At 32.6% G+C, this 17,115-nt stretch overlaps 2 protein-coding genes across 7 annotated transcripts; one reads left to right on the top strand and one right to left on the bottom strand.

The window, feature by feature from the left end:
* The first annotated feature begins 958 nt into the window (after nucleotides 1-958).
* On the top strand, nucleotides 959-1,784 carry LOC133306710 (uncharacterized). The gene has a single exon (XM_061507074.1). It carries the CDS (start codon nucleotides 1,046-1,048, stop codon nucleotides 1,526-1,528), a length of 483 nt encoding a protein of 160 aa, XP_061363058.1. The 5' UTR covers nucleotides 959-1,045; the 3' UTR covers nucleotides 1,529-1,784.
* Nucleotides 1,785-4,680: 2,896 nt separating this feature from the next.
* On the bottom strand, nucleotides 4,681-12,684 carry LOC133306718 (secretory carrier-associated membrane protein-like). 6 transcript variants are annotated; one of them, XM_061507081.1, is made up of 14 exons: nucleotides 12,401-12,684; nucleotide 11,315; nucleotides 10,439-10,502; nucleotides 9,925-10,042; nucleotides 9,727-9,789; nucleotides 9,001-9,034; nucleotides 8,604-8,726; nucleotides 6,906-6,968; nucleotides 6,718-6,811; nucleotides 6,051-6,096; nucleotides 5,898-5,965; nucleotides 5,402-5,450; nucleotides 5,112-5,177; nucleotides 4,681-5,018 (listed from the first exon to the last, which is right to left on the bottom strand). In XM_061507081.1, the coding sequence occupies exons 1-14, from the start codon at nucleotides 12,458-12,460 to the stop codon at nucleotides 4,932-4,934; spliced, it is 936 nt and encodes a 311-aa protein (XP_061363065.1). In that variant the 5' UTR covers nucleotides 12,461-12,684; the 3' UTR covers nucleotides 4,681-4,931. The 6 variants fall into 6 exon arrangements, with proteins under 6 accessions (XP_061363065.1, XP_061363066.1, XP_061363064.1 ...); XM_061507082.1 differs by having other exon boundaries at nucleotides 9,925-10,030; nucleotides 10,430-10,502; XM_061507080.1 differs by lacking the exon at nucleotide 11,315 and having other exon boundaries at nucleotides 12,397-12,684.
* Between the last annotated feature and the right edge of the window lie 4,431 nt (nucleotides 12,685-17,115).

A 17,115-nucleotide genomic window follows, 5' to 3' on the forward strand; every position in this document is an offset into this window, starting at 1 on the left:
TATATAAACCATTGAACAGAAAGAGTAATTTTTAATACTGCAGTGATACTGATACATACTTCCCTAACAAAATTAAAAAAAAAAAAAAATGACATGTGACATTTAAACTGAAGAAATAGATGAACAGAACAGACTTCTTTAAACGGATCATTGGCAAAAACATTACTTTCAATATAAGGGCAATGAAAATTGAACTTTATTATGTAGTTCCCAAAATAGTTAACTTCGAAAAATCAAGCCATCTTTCATTTTTATTATTTTTTTTAAAAACTCATATTTTGCAATTTCACTTTACCACAAGATATTTGATGCATGGAAATGATTCATTAAATTTCACATGGTTGGTTAGGCTCCCTCGGCTCAAGTGACAATATGAGTATAGATACACATGAATTGTTAAAAGAGCATATATTCAAATCTTGGACACAATTTTTAGGTTAGAATTGAATATTTGCCACAATTCGGAATTAATGTCATATTTATCCGAGGTTTTTGTTTTATCAAGGTCTTAGAATTCCTAAGAAAGAATAATTAAAATTATAGAATAAAAAAAAGGATTTAGTGTGTTTCTTTTCGAAGGACGTAAGTTGCGTCTTTTTAATTTTTTACTCTATGTATTTTTTGTAGTACATAGTTATAACATGAAAAGTTATTTTTTTCACTTTTCACGTCAGCTGATGTAACTGAGGGAGAGAGAAAAAAAGTAACTTTTCATGTTATAATTACGTATTACCAGAAATACATAAAATAAAAAAATTAAAATGACACAACTTATATTTTTTCAAAAGCACAAATAATTTTTCAAAAAACAAAATAATATGAGAGGAAATCGAGTCCAATAAATGTAGCCAACCTACTACAAGATCATAAATCGTCCCATCTGTCCTCCACACCCTCCCAATAAATGCTTAATCAATTCATTCCATTAACACATTTAAATATTCATCCCCCTACTCTCTCACACTTATCAACTCTCATCATCATAACATTTCCCACAAACTCCACTTCCCTTCGCAATTCCTGATTTCAACACAAAACACCAAAAATGAAACCTACGACCACTTTTCTCTTGCTTGCTCTACTCCTCATAACCTCAGCCTCTGTGGCTACCCGACCCAAATCAACCGGATCTTCTGCTCCTGATCAACTCAAGCACCCCAAGGACAGTGACAAGAACAACAAAGGTGGAGGCAATAACTATGGTGGTAATCCAGGTGACTTCTTTGCTCCCGGAGGAGGGTTCAGCGTACCCGGATTTGGAAACGGAAACGGGTTTGGAAATGGTATAGTAGGAGGAGGAGGAGGATATGGATCCGGGTATGGAGGTCCAAATGGAGGGTACTCAAAAGGTGGTGTAATAAAACCAACTGTTGTGTGCAAAGACAAAGGCCCTTGTTATGGGAAAAAGGTAACATGTCCAGCCAAGTGCTTCTCCTCTTTCAGCCGTTCCGGCAAGGGCTACGGTGGCGGCGGCGGCGGCGGTGGCTGCACCATTGATTGCAAAAAGAAGTGCATAGCTTATTGTTGAGGGAAGCACAGTAATGGTAACAGTTGTTATCACTAGTGCTAGTATTATGTATGCAACTTATGGTCATGTGGATCACCCTTTTAGATAAATAAGCATAAAGTAGATATATCTCTCTATATACTTGGGTTTTCTTTGGGATGTGCTTTTGATTATGCCTTAGTTATTATATCTATATATCTATATATCTATAGGTATTGCAAAAAAAAATTATGGGACAGTGCTCGATGGCTGAGAGGATTATTATGGACTGTATTTTTACTTACTATTATATATATAAATATAGTTTATGTTAACTCTTGTCATTTCCCTTTCAATGCATTAACGGGTGTGTAGCCTTTAGTGGAAATGCAGTTTCCATTGGAAATTGGTACTGCTGGATGTGATCAGAGACCAAGTTTAGGTCGAAGATGTGATATGATGTAAGACGTTTTACTAAGGTTTAATGGAAGCCTTCAACTGAAAATTTAAGAAGTATTTAATATTTTTTTCTTTAAATAATGAGGTTAATTTATAAAATATAACGAAAGCCACGTGTAAAATTGATATTTTTTCTCCATATACTTTTAATAAATCGGAATCCATTATCCAAAAGGAGAAAGGGAAAAGGATTTTTTTCCCCCATAAATGAATAATGAGTCCGAATCTACTACAACCAGATGCGTGAATCGTTTTAAATGATGCATTTCATTTCTTTTCTCATTAGTATATTTTTTTTTTTAATCACTAGTTATTAATTACATGAAAAGTTGACCGTACACATACATTTATTTATTTTTTTGGACTCATATCACAATTATAAATATAAAATAAAAAAGATTTAAAAGTTCATTTTGTGTGTATATCCAACATATTTTATTGAGTCTATGTTCAGTGGCGGAGCCAAGTACACTGTGAGTGGAGCTTTGGCCATAGCTGAAATTCTATAATTAGTCACGTTTTAAACGTGGCTAATTAACTGTGATAAAATAATTTTTCATATTTTAGTATTTAACATTAGCTAAATTTTTTTTGGCCCTACCTAGGTTGGGAGGCTTGCTTCGCCAATGTCTCTGTTTATATATCATTCTAACCAATCCAATGTTTATAAGGTTTATGATTGGAGCAGTTTGATCTATTAGTAGTGATTCCCGCCATAAGTTCCCTCTAACTCTTATAACAATGGTATTAGAACCGAGTGAAGCTCAAATTAGCCCGATAATTTTTTATTTTATTTTTTGTATAACTTGGAGGGTATTCTCATTCAACTTTTTCTGATCACTTTATCCTCGGAGTACGACCCGAAAGCTATCCCTCATTGAAATAACGGGTGCATTGAATTTCGTTATAGAAAGAAAGATGAGACTAATCCTCATTCGAGGACAAAGACACGTCCTCGACCTCCAAAAATTTTCCAAGAATTATCCCGATATTTGATTAAAGACAAGTTGAATACTTGAATTATAGTACTTGAACCCGACTTTAAACTAACCTTTGGTCCGGAAGGGGAACCTGTATGCAACCTACATCGCAAGCTAGCAATTTTTTGATGAATTTGTGATTAATTCGTGAGTTAAAAAGTCTTTATCCGTGTAATAAAAAAAAAAAGTCTTTATCCACCATTTAAGAAAATCAAGCCACCATCTTTCAACTCCAAGTCGTGCAATACGTTTCGTTATGACAATTGTTCTACCCTTGAACCTCGAAATAATAGGTCCTAACCTTGAAATAATTGTTCTACCTTCTTTCAGTCACAAGCAGAGTTTGTGAGTTTTGTTATTATTTTGTTTAAAAAATGACAATAGGGGGTTGGCGCCGTATGATACATTGGATTCTTTTTGGGGTAGTTCTAGAACCTGGATTTCCGATTCAGTCCATTGGGTCGGGTTAGAACTTAGAAGTCGAATTGGAAAATTCAGATTATTTTTTTAAAAAGTTATTATATAAAAATTACTTTATTTAATCGTGTAATATTTATGGGCTACATAGTTTAACATTACAACTAAATTCAAGAGAGCTACTAAAAATACATTTTAGTAAGAAAGAAAGAAACAGTTTACTGGCCAATACAAGATTAAAACAGTTTACCGGCCAATACATACGAGGGAAAAAGAAAGAAAGAAAGAAAGCACATTATACAAAGCAAAAAATACATTTTGGCAAAAAAAAGTTTATAAGATCTGAGTAAATTTTGAACAAGTCAACCAAACTAGCTAGCTCAATGGCGACGTCATGAGTTTTTCCATTGAACCAACTGAGCCGACCCGAGTCATACAAGTACACTTAAAAAATTCTACTAAAGAAGTAAAAGGCATCCACAATTAATAGCCCCAGCAGCGCACCAATGTGACAAATGACAAATTGTAAAGAATTTTAGGATACGCTAGCTCAAGGGGTGAGAATGTCTAAGGCCACATTAGTTGCTCATACAACCAATGTGGAACTATATATCTCAACACATCCCCTCACACGAGAGCCCATTGAGCTTGAATAGTGGATGATGCAACAGGCTCTGTGCTAAGAAATTCCACAAGATAAAGTGGAAGGCGGCGAGGTTTGAACCCGGGACACGATGCTCTGATACCATGTAAAGAACCACTTCAACCTACAACCTTAAGGTGTTGGATAAGAGTCTTTTTAATGATTTATATTATTCTCTAACACAAATGGATACCAATCAATAAAGACAAACTTTTATCTCTTGAAACAAAGCTGTAATTGCTAGCTTTCATACTGCTTTTAGCTTCAGCCTTCACTTCTCAAGCTTTTCAAACCAAAAATCAAACAATGACTTTTCTTTGTGTCTAGTTCCTCGAGATCAAGAGTAACGATACTCACGCACATATAAGCTTTGTATACTCTTATTATGCAAGTCATTATATACCCACTTTGATCCTGTTATAAATTTATAATTATTTCTGAATGGTTCAAATTACACATATGCCTCATAATTCGTGCAAGTATCCATTTTAGATTACCGTTTGTGGGTTAAAAAAGTCGGAGGCAATTGCATCACCCTAATTTTCCTTCATGAAAACAAATAAATAAGCATCAGAACCTTGCTAGTCAAAAAAAGAGTGATGGAACTAGCTCCTCGTCCAAAGAGAGAGAGAGAGAGAGAGGATTGACAGACAGACAAAACTAGCTTTTGGAATGAGAAGACAGTGAACCAAAACTATATATATAGAGGATCAACTCAATAAATTGTATCACTTTCTACCAGCCACTCACTGTATGTCTAAGCTTTCTGCTTATAATATACACTAACAAACCACATGAACAGGTAGCACGTTAAACAAAAGAGAAACAGTTAAAAACAAGAATCACCTCATTAAAAAAATTTATCCTCAATTTCTGTGGCTAGTAATTTACACCATCAATCCAAACACAAGGCATCCAATCCATACTGCCTTCATAAGGTGATAGATCATATTGCAGCCCTCAATGCTCCTCTTGCAGCTTCCCGTTGCATCTCAGCAGCCTTACCACTGCCACGGAAGTACATATATACTTGCTGTATGCAACAAAAGAAAAAGTCAATAAGTGCTTTGGTTATGTGCGTTCAAAGTGCTAAGTGCATCCACTTTAAAAATAAGTATAATCAAACCTGAATAACCCAGACGCTGATCAATGTTTCAATGCAGAATAAACCGAATCCAATGAAGTAGAAAATCTACAAGCAAATGGACAAAAGCAAAATAAAATATCAGTATTTCAGAACAAGAAAATTCTCATTGGTTAGGTTTTGTAGCATTTGCTTTAAAATTGTAACATGCCTCGTGTGACAAATCTTAAATTGACTCAGCATGTGTAAAATGACTGAAGCAAATTGGTTATGTATGATATTGACAAATGACAATTAAACAGCATGCAGGAATAACAAATAGCCATACTTACTCCAACTATAGTAGTGTCACCAATCACATCTATGGCGGACAGAATGCCTCTGCATCAATGAGTAGACAGCACAGAGCATTAGGCAACAAAAATGGAAATAACACCAGCCTCTTGAAAATATAGAACACCAACATGCCTACCAGTTTAACATTCTTAATCATTCTAGGACCACTTAGACTTCAGCTCGGGTGATTTAGGTGCAGAGTAATTATGTGCAAGTCCTAGGTTTAAGTCATGTCAAATTCTATAATTCTTTTCATGGATACTTCTTTCATTTCTATTTTAGCAAACATCAATAACAAAAGCCTATTCCAACTGTGTGGGGTTGGCTACAAGGATCAAGCAACACCACTGTGTTCTGTTAAAAACCACGTCCTCCGAAGGGCCATTTAAAATTCTCAATCTCCACGTTACAAAAGTAAAGGCATATATAAGCAGTAAGGAATAAGAAATATTATCATATCAAAAGAAGTGTATATATATGAAGTCAACTTACGTCAGGGATTTTCCTTTGAAAACTATAGGAGGAGCAACTGCAGCTAAGATACAGAATCCTAGATGAAGCTGTAAGCAGAAAGAGAAAGAGGATAATTAAAATTTGTCCAAGTGAAGCAAAGCTTACATGCATAAAAGCAAATAGCCACTTTACCAGGTAAAACAGGAAAAACCATCCAAACTTAAAAGCACTATCAGTCCTGCAAAAATAACAATGGAACCAATTCAAAATCAAGATCATAACCAAATCAGAAAACTCAAAATAGCATGCAATTTTTTGCTGAATTGGGAGGGATGGAACCAGAAGGAAGGGGAACACCCAACGGGGTGACCCACTAGGCTGTGGACCTAGAGGCAAAATATGCATGCATATTAGCTAATTGTTCTCATGAATGCTTCCTTCCATGAGTATTATTTGTCAGGACTGCACGTCTCATCAAGGTCTCTTGATAGTTGATACCAACAAATGCAATAGTACCATATTTTGAAGAACAACACAAAAATAGCTTTGAGAGAAGCCAAAAAAATAAATGGAAGACTAAAAACACTATTAACAGACAATGAACTTCTATTTTCAAAAGTCATTAAAAAATAGATGGAAAGAAAACAAAATGGCTATGAAGAGGAAGGCTAGATATCATCCTGAAACAAAAAGGGAATAATGTAATATAGATATGAGAAAGCTAAAGCTATCCAGTTTCATTGGATTCCCATCAGCAGAAACCCCCTCCAATTCCAAATATAGCATACAGAAAAGCTGGAGTCCAATTTATTGGAAAAAAGCAAACGGCCAAATGCGTTTAGGTATTGGAAATAATTACCTACAAGCGTTGTATAATGGACGATACCACAGGACATATGCTCCAGGAACCCCTGCTATGAAGTAGATAATAGAAAGAAACCATATTTTTACACCTACAATAAACAAGGCAAGATCCACGAGACATCAGATTTGTATTTCGAGCAACTCAATAACCCAGAAAGATTCTTGCTCAATATCTAAACTGACCTTCTCCCTTAATCCAAGCTGCAGTGACAGCTAAAATATTCCATGTAAGGCACAATGCTAATCCTGCATCATATCATTTTCATCATTAGCAGTGGACCATATCCCATTATTACATAATTTTTTGTTATACAATAACATGACTTGCAGAATATATATTAATATACATTCTATATTATAACCATAATCAAATCAGAACATATTTCCACCAAACTAAGAAGAATTAAATAGAGAATGCCTTCATCGTGACATTGACTTACTCAATAAAACAGGTTAGTACCAGCCAGACAGGTTAATGGTCTCAATCATTAAGATAAAACCAGTTTATCAATATCTCACTACTTATTCTCATCCATTTCACCTCTTTCAAAGCCTTCAGTTTTCTCTTGGCCTTTCATTTAGATATTTTAAGGGGGTGGGAAAAAATAAGAAAAGGTGGTCTTTGCTATTTACTAGAATAGGATGTAGAGTTTTAGCCATTGAGCCAATTAAAAGCAATGTTGCAACACACACACACACACACACACACAGGTTAATGGTCTCAATCATTAAGATAAAACCAGTTTATCAATATCTCACTACTTATTCTCATCCATTTCACCTCTTTCAAAGCCTTCAGTTTTCTCTTGGCCTTTCATTTAGATATTTTAAGGGGGTGGGAAAAAATAAGAAAAGGCGGTCTTTGCTATTTACTAGAATAGGATGTAGAGTTTTAGCCATTGAGCCAATTAAAAGCAATGTTGACACACACACATACACATATATATATATATATATATATATATATATATATACCAAGAACAATACCAATCATCTACAGAGAGCATACAAAGAAAAGCCTTCAGACAGAATCAACTCAAGAAAGAAATAGAAGAATGAAATAATCTGTTATAAAATATAATTATATAAAACCATTCGTTTGCATTCACTTGAACTTTTGGATTAAATTGATTATTTGACATGGCCTCAAGTCTCTGTGACAAGGTTATCCAGAGTTCGATCTTGCCACCCCCATTGTTCTATTAATCTTTTAAAAAATATTGTGAAATTTCTTAACACAAATAGGTGGCCTTGTGCATTATTTACCGTTCAAGCCCAACGGACTCTTATATGAGGAGGCATACTAAAAATATAATATATAAAATCATTCATATATAGTAGTTAATTGCCGCGATAGTGCAGCGAGCCGCGCCGTATGAGCGTTGCGGTTCCTCACCACAAAAACCGCGCCGCACCAGAACACAATAGCGGCCATTGCGATCGCATTTGCGGTCAAATCGCGGCCATATTGCTGTCATAAGGCAAAACGTCAATTTTGTCTTAAATTTAAATGTGTAACAGAAAATTTTTAAGGGTTTTTTAGTCTATCTGCATCTCTCTCTGTCACGTATACTATCTCTGCCTTTAAAAAATATTTCTTTTTGTCATTATTTCTGTCATATATCTATTCCGCTATTTCCACAACCGCAACCCGCTATAGCGTTTTTCGGGGTTGGCCGCGACATGTTGCAATATTTGATAACTTTTATCATATGTCTTCACCTAACAACTTAAGCTTTTGGATGTTTAACATAATCAATGTCCATGAGACAAACTCAAGAATCGTTCGGTTAAAAACAAGTCGATCATGCAAAGTTGCAAACCAATAACACCTCACCCCCCCCCCCCCCTCCTCCCCAAACAAAGCATAGGAGAACGTACCTAATAAAGAAGTAAATGCAACGTATTGCATTCTTTGGAGATGAATTGGAATTTCATTAGCAATATCATGATGGATAATTGGGAAAAATGGTGGCCAATTCTTCTCCTCAAGAACAATTCCAGCTGTAAAACAATTTAATTACACATTCAAAAATAAAATTAGAATTAAAGATATTTATTGCCCACGGAAAAAGCATTAGTTCAAACTTTTCTAAGAGAAGACTTTGCATGTGTAGAATGGGTGGACTTGTAAATGCAATAGAAAACCTATAGACTTCTCGAGTAGTAGTGTTATTCCACCATTCATCTGAATGCTGACAGAAACAAAATCCACCCAAGGAAGCAAGTAAACTTAATCACAAACTTCAAGTACTAATAAACAGGAAATGTAAATTACCTCGTGCAGCAGCTTCTTCTTTGCGTCTGACATCCTGCATTTGATAAATTAATAGAAATAAAAATTTAGGTGAACTTCCAGGCATGTTTAGTTAATAAGGAATCAGTAGACAATAAATACCAACATACACTTTCTAAACATAGAATAGAAGACACCATGATTTCTAGAGGATAACATATTTAAGAAGATGCATAATTCCAGAGATCAACATATCTTCTTATCGAAACAAATTCAGATGCCCTCGTAATGTCCAAACTTTAAAAATAACATAGTAATCACAAAGATTCAACTATTCATTAAAGAAAGAGAGGGAGGGGGCTAGAATTACAATTCGAAAATTCCCATCAAAATAATAGCAGTAATTTAAGAACAACTAATCAGATGTGGGTTAATCAAGTCAATATATTGTTTCCCTATTAACCACTTGTCTAGTTAATAGTTTCTACACTGGAAATATTTTTTCCAGGAATTTATAAATAATAACTCAGACATAAAGTATACATTATACGTTCAATATTAGTTTTTCCAGGATAAAATAATTTCATAAGCAAGGGTATCAAGATTATATCATGGACAAGATAAGGGGAAGAGGAGAAAAGAGAAAGGAAACCAAATATAACATAAGTACATAACACTGGAGAGTGTTCCAACTACAGTAGATATCAATTAAGGGAATTCTCTCAACAATAAAGTTACAGAAAGAGGCCACGAAATCCCATTGTATACCTTTTCCCGTCTTTTCAATTCAGCCTCCTTGGCTTGGAGTTCCTTTTCCTTCTTTTTCAAATCCTAATGTTGAAACAGATATAATTAGAAAACCCACAATCAATTCTTGCATCAATACTTGTAAGTTGTAATACATTTATATATGGGGAAACAAAATTGGATTAGGGATTTTAACAAGCTCAATTTTATTATACATACCGTTGATGCATCAAGAGGTATATCAACTGTCGCACCAAAGCCATAATTATAATCAGCGGGTTCAGGATTAAGAGGTGCAAGCCTTGAATTTGTGGCAGGGGCAAATCTTCCAGGATTCTGAAAATTTTAAAACATTAGGATGCATAAGGTGTAAGCAAGAAGTTCTTAATGATTTATAGGGTTTTTTTTTTTTTTTTACCCAGGCGGCAGACTATGGTTAAAGGGTTTTCTTCAGAACACTAAGAATGAAAAAAGCAAAAAAATAATAGTGGAGTTTAATTAACAAACTCAATGTAGTGAAAAAGTTGAATAAGATCACCAAAGTTTTATGACTAGTACTACTACTTTGCAAACGATATTGCCATTACAAGATAGCTCCACCAAAGTTGAATAAGATTGTTCACTTATGCACTATCACCTAAGGTCACTTGCAAAGTCATTAAAAAAAAAAAAACAACAACAACAACATGCATGCAAAAATAATATTTACTGGAGTTTAATTAACAAACTCAATGTAGTGAAAAAGCCACCCCCACTATCTTTTGACTTGCAAGATGTTTTTCCCCATACAGCTGGATCTTGTTAGTGCATACCAAATTTGAAGGTTACCACTTATCATGACCAAAAATAAAAAATCCAAACTTATGAAGCAAGTAGACATAAGAATATTCTAACTGGGAATACAATATCCCAAGGCCCAAACAACCAAATTCTAAAATCCGCAATGAGAGAAACTCTAATTCCCAAATTGATAATACATGACAAATTAATACACTTAAAAATATCATCTCATTCAGCCAAGCAAATACACCCATATATGAAAACTCAAATATGTATATAACTGTTATATTATGTCAAATTAAAAGGCCAATTTTCCTAAAAGTTTAAGTTTTTTTATTGTTCATCCTAAAAGCATAAGCTATCAGGAGGAGATTTGAGAATGGTTTTATGTTTGTAAAACATCCTTCACCTAAGAGCCATTTGGACTTAAAGGTTTGGGCAATGACAAGCCCACTTTACCTTATGCTAAAATTTCATTTAATTATGAAGAATGGGGGTAGCCAGAATCAAATTCCTGACCACTTGGTCATAAAGGATTTAACACCATATCAAGGACCAATTCTCCTAAACCATCAAAATTATGTCGTTATCCTCCTCAACATTGATGATGCATTATTTTCAGCTTCTTCCATATATTTGTTTAAACATCTATTAGCTTGGATCCAAACAGAATTTTCCATGACAGACTTGCTGTGTATTTGAGGACAAGCCTTGTATCAGCGGTAAGATTGCTACTTGTGACTGAAAGACCACAGGTTCGAGTTCGGAAAATAGCCTTTTTGAAAAGAATGCAAGAATAAAGCTACGTACAGTCGACCCCCACTCACACCCTCACAAGTTGGAGATCTTTATGCACTTGGGTTTTCCCTTGGACTTGCTGTGTATTTACTACTTGGGCATTACTAGGGTAGGTCACAACTCCGATGGGCTATTTTTATATCAAACTTAGCATGCAGTAGAACTCCATCAACCGAATGGTTTATCTAACGCAAATACTGCTAACTGCCAAGACTCCTCTTCCATCCAAGGCACTGTCATCAGCATCAAACACTCAACTTCTGACCAACCCAACACATTAGTGAAGCCTTGTTCAAGCTCTGCAACATCTCAAGTTTACTTGACCTGACATATACTTTTCATTCAGACAGTTCAATAATTTGTTTATTGCAAGCAAGTCCATAAGCCTTGTGACCAGAAATTCTGTGCTTAATTCAAAAGGAAACTGTTAAGAACCTTGAGGTCATCACCCCAAAAGCTAACTCAAGGGGTGGGAGTGTCCAAGGCCTTATAAAGGCCATATTAGTTGTCCATCCAATCAATGTGGGACTATATATCTCAACACGTCCCCTCACGCAAGAGCCCTTTAGGCTAGAAGCGTGGAAATTGCACAGGCCCATTTTTGGTTTACCTTTTTGTGTTTTTTATTTTTATTTTAATTCCACTTTTTAAAGCGGGGGACGCTGAGGCTCTGATACCATGTCAAGAACCTTGAGGTCACCACCCAAAAGTTAGCTCAAGGGGTGGGAGTACCCAAGGCCTTATAAAGACCATATTAGTTGCTCATCCAATCAATGTGGGACTATGTATCTCAACACAAACTCCTAAAGGAAGGCAAAAAAAATTTAGCAGAAAACAGAAGATCCTACATGGAAAATAAAATCAAACAGAAAACTAGAACTACCTTAACAGATGTACATAATTACATATAGATAACCGACAAACCAGTTTCAAACAAGTCAACCGACAATCAACCAAAAGAATCCCCAACCCAAAATCCAAAACAGTAATACATCCATCATTCCAGGCTCAAACATCACTGAACCAGATCGAATTCACAAAAAAAAGTGCATACCCAGTTCACAAAAACTCAACTTTCAGAAAGCAGCACCGTTGGGGAGGAGAGAAAGGGACTTACGGAGAAGGGATTGACTTCTTCTTCTTCAGCGAAGGGGTTACTGTCGAAGCGACCTGCCATGAGATGGTGCTAGCAAGAAACCAGCCTCGGAAATGGAACCAGTGAATGCAAAGATCTAGAACTCTTCACAGAACAAAGTATAAAAGAAATAAAAATAGAAAAAGACTTTTAAATGTTCAGATAAGAAAGTTTAAATCTTCTTATGCAAGGAAATGGCTGCAATTTAGACAGAGGAATGGTCTTTGGTCAGCTTAAGAGGCTTTGAAGAGAGAGAGAGACTGAACAAGAAGAGAGGGAGAGACTCCGTTTTCAACGTTGCTATCATATCATAATATATATATGGGAAATCATGCTCTCATGTGACGTGAGAGCAAAAAAATTTCCTACACAGATTCGTTTTTCGTGCCAATTAATTTTTTTTTTCTTTTATAATATAAAATGTGGGACCCACATTTAATTTCTCTCTACTTTTTTTATCTCATGCAATCCTACAACATGAGAAAATATGAACCCTATATATATATAGTTGGAAAAATTACAATGGATTAGTTGTTAAGCATATCGATTTTATATACGAGAAATATTTCTCAATTTCGTTGGAGATAATTTTCTCATGTTATATATTTATCAAATTTTGTGTCAAATTTTTTTTTGTTTTTTAAAGTGTGAATTCCATATATTTATCTCACACACATAAGATAATTGTCTCAAACAACATGAGATTAGTAACTCTCTTTATATATTGAGTTGATTTTTTAATTATGTCGTCTTGATGTGAAAATTAAAGTATTTTTATAATTATAATTTACTTTATAATTTTAATAATTTTTTTATTATAATTTTTAAATTTTTTAACTCAAAATTATATTATTTTAGGAGCATATAATCTACTTTCATTGTAAAAATATTAAATTCTTATATACTTTACATGAATATTGGTTTAGCCTTGTCATTAATTAAGCAATGATCAAGTTAAATTTGAGTTCAAAAATTAATCCAAAAAAAATATCATGGAAAAAGTTAAACCCAATCACGATCACACTAGTTATTTTATTTCTGTAAATAATAATTGGCTGGTTATTTCAAGTTGAATGGAAAAAAATTGATAAAGTGTATCTTACTTACATTCTTACCTTGGTTAAAAGAAAAAGTTAATCATTTTTTTTTGTCCAAATGTATGTTGTGTAATAGCTGTTAGAAACAAGACAAGATTTCAAATTTTGATTTCGTCAAATCTTATGTGCTTTTATTTAAAAGTTGTCCGTCTTCTTCTGCGAGGAGACGATCAATGATAAGGGGCTTATTTAAATTTTGTTTGTTGAGGAAAATTTTGTAAATTTTTTTTTAAAAGTTGTAATTATTTTTTAATTTTATAATCAATTGTAGAAAATATATCTGATTAATTTTTATTTTTAATTTTTAACTTTTTAAAAATACAAAAAATATTTATTTCATTAATTATTCTACGAAACAGTATTAAAAACAAAACACAATTAAACTTAGGGGGAAAACACTTTTCCTTTCCGACGAGAAGTGTATTCTTATGCTATAGATACAGAATTATTTTTTGTTTAGTTTTTTATTTTATTTTTAAAAAAAATAGTAGTTCCTATTATGGTTTGTTGTCTACGGGAGAAGAGAAATCATTCCCGTCCTGGAGAGCCTCAAACCCCTTAAACTTAAAATTTCTTGTTGCAACTTGTAACTCTTACAGATATTGAAGTGCATATTTATTTCTTTTCTTTTTCAAAAAAATGTTCTGTCCTTTTGATGTTACCATAAGAAAATGGATTCAAAATGTCAATAGCATTTAGGTATCAGGTAGGAAGGCATGCTCCATACTTTTTCTACTTTTTTGGTAAATTAGCATGCTCCATACTCAGTTAGCAAAGAAAAAGGCATGCTCCATATTTCAGATACAATCTAATAACATTAATAATTACAAAATACACAACATCTTGACTTTGATGAAATTTTAAAGTTACCTTAAAATGCTAACCAATATATATATATATATGGAAATAAATAATATTTGTCATTTTAAAGAATATAATCGTATATCCTTTTAGATTTTAATTGTTGATTTCCGTCCATCAACGGTTATAAATTTGGCCAATTAAATTTGACCCAAAAAATTATAACCGTTGATGGACGGAAATCAACGATTAGGATCTAAAGTGACATAAGCTTGTATCATTTAAAAGAATAGATGTTTTTCCATATATATATATATATATATATATATATATATATATATATATATATATATATATATAATCTGAGAAAAAATATCTAATGTTACTTTAGATAACTTTGTCTAATGTTCATCGAAACGACGTCGTTTTAGAGTTGAAAAATTAAAAAATTAGAATAATAAAGATTATTATAACCCTCAAATAAATTAAAATTACAAAAATATCATGATTTTCGTCCCAAAACGATGTCGTTTCGATTAATATTAGATAAATTTATCTAAAGTATTTTAAAAAAAACAAACCCTATATATATATATAAATTAATCTCATGTTAAATGAGATAATTTCAAAGTGAATCTTTTTTTTATTTTTTTATTTTTTTTATTTTTTAGTGGGATCCACATCAAATTTATCTCATAACATAAGATATACTCTCTTAATTAACATGAAATTAATTATTTCATATATATATATATATATATATATATATATATATATATATATAAGAGATATTAAAACAGTTTAATTAACTGCAAATTTTGTAGTTGTCTTTTCATTCAATTGTAGTGTTGGAAAGTCGTACGTTGAAATTCAAAATAAAAATAATTAGAATGAGTCAATCGCCGACGTTGACAAGCGGCAACACAGACGTGCCATCTACGCTCTTTTATGTCATTCTAGACGCTTTTACAGTGCCCAATTTATTTCCCCACAAAAGGGAAAACAAATTCAACAACTTTTTTTTAATTTTTTTATCAGAAAAATATAATTACTAAAAATATGATGAAAAATAAATTAGGCAGAAAAGTTTAAAAAAATTATTTGGTTAAGCGAAATATTATAAAAAAATTGGATTAAATATACTGAATTTATGTTTGATTGAAAATGAAACATTGATGAAAAATAAGTTGAAATTACAAAATAAATCTTACAATATTTGAATAAGAACAACTGTTGCCTAATAAGTTCAACAGTGTAGTCATATTTTGGTAGTCTCGAAAATAGCTTGCACAGATATAGTCAGAAGAGGGTAGTATGGTCACATTTTTGTTCACTTTTTTCTCATTTATCTGGTTTTATGCTAATACCACGTTGGAAGTGGTAAACTTCAACGGTGTTCTTCTTTTCTTTTTCTGAAAGGCGGCTGGGGAAGTGAGTTTGTTGGGTAAATTTTTATATAGAATATCAAAGTCAGATGAACGGAGATCTAAACAAAAAAACTCAAACCAAACACTACCTAAAGGGTGTTTGGCAGAAGGTGAAAAAAAAATTCTTAAAAAAATGAGGTGGAAAAATTATTTGAATATATTTGTTAGGAGGTAAAGTAAAAATATGGCTAAGAAATTTTTTTTCTCATCATTTGCTTTTCCATGTAAACAGTGGCGTAGCCACTCCTATGCCAGCAGGTGCTGCTTGGTTTTAAAAAAAATTACTTGTTATATATAAATATATAATTAATTATAATTAACTAAGATTAAATTTGTAATTTGGCACCACCTAAATAAATATAATTATATTTATGTTTTTCAATCAGAAAAATAAAACTCAATACCCAAACCCTTTTACCTAACCCATCAATTAAAATTACTTTCAAAGCTTTAATTTGTGACTTACAATTACAATCATAATAAAGGCTCAAATTATTCTCAAAGAGGAGATGCTACTTACTTAAAATAATTCGTAGTGAAGGCTCAAATTACTCTCAAAGAGAAGATGCTACTACTACATCTTATAAGATGATCAATTCCTTTAAATTTATCTTTAATTTATTTTTGATGAAAGAGATAATGAGCATCACTGAAATTCTTTTTCAAGCGTTACAACAAAAATCTCAAGATATTTTGAATGATATACAATTAGTTTCAAGTACAAAGTAACTTATTCAAGAATTAGGAGATTCTATCCTTGAAGATTTTGTCAGTTTAAAAAAGCGTCGTTTACAATTTTAGGTATGCATTTTTCTATTATATTTTAAATTATTTATTAAATGTTATTAAGCATATATTTATTATATTTGTGTGTTTTCATATCCTTAGGACAATGCTTGGTCCATTACTTATTGGGATAGGTTATTCTACCTACCATTTTTTCTGTCTAGCTTTGCTTACCACTCTTCAATACCATTGGATCAGAATCTCAATTACATTTATTATTTCTTTCTCTTATTAAAATTCTGATCTAACGATGTTGGAGAGTAATAGGCAAAGGTAGACGAAAAAAATGGTAGATAAAATAACATATCCCCTACCTATTATGCTGTGAGAGGAAAGTGAAATTCTTATATTTGAAATGCTTATCGAAAATGTTAGTGCCTTTTTATATGTTTGCTTTAATATATAATCATTGATAATTGTTCATTTGAATTTTCAATGTTACGTGATATTATTTAATACATAATTTAGATAACTGTGTTAGAATTTATAGTAAATTTTTTTTCTGATTAGTTTGTGTAATTATAATAAATATTTTAATAATTTAATATGTTAAAAAAATTTGGCACCACCTAAAATTTGGTGTGGC

Source organism: Gastrolobium bilobum, unplaced genomic scaffold (genome assembly GCF_033153095.1).
Source record: "Gastrolobium bilobum isolate Gb01-03AN ecotype WA unplaced genomic scaffold, APGP_CSIRO_Gbil_v1 utg4375, whole genome shotgun sequence".
In the NCBI taxonomy this organism is placed as follows: Eukaryota; Viridiplantae; Streptophyta; class Magnoliopsida; order Fabales; family Fabaceae; genus Gastrolobium; species Gastrolobium bilobum.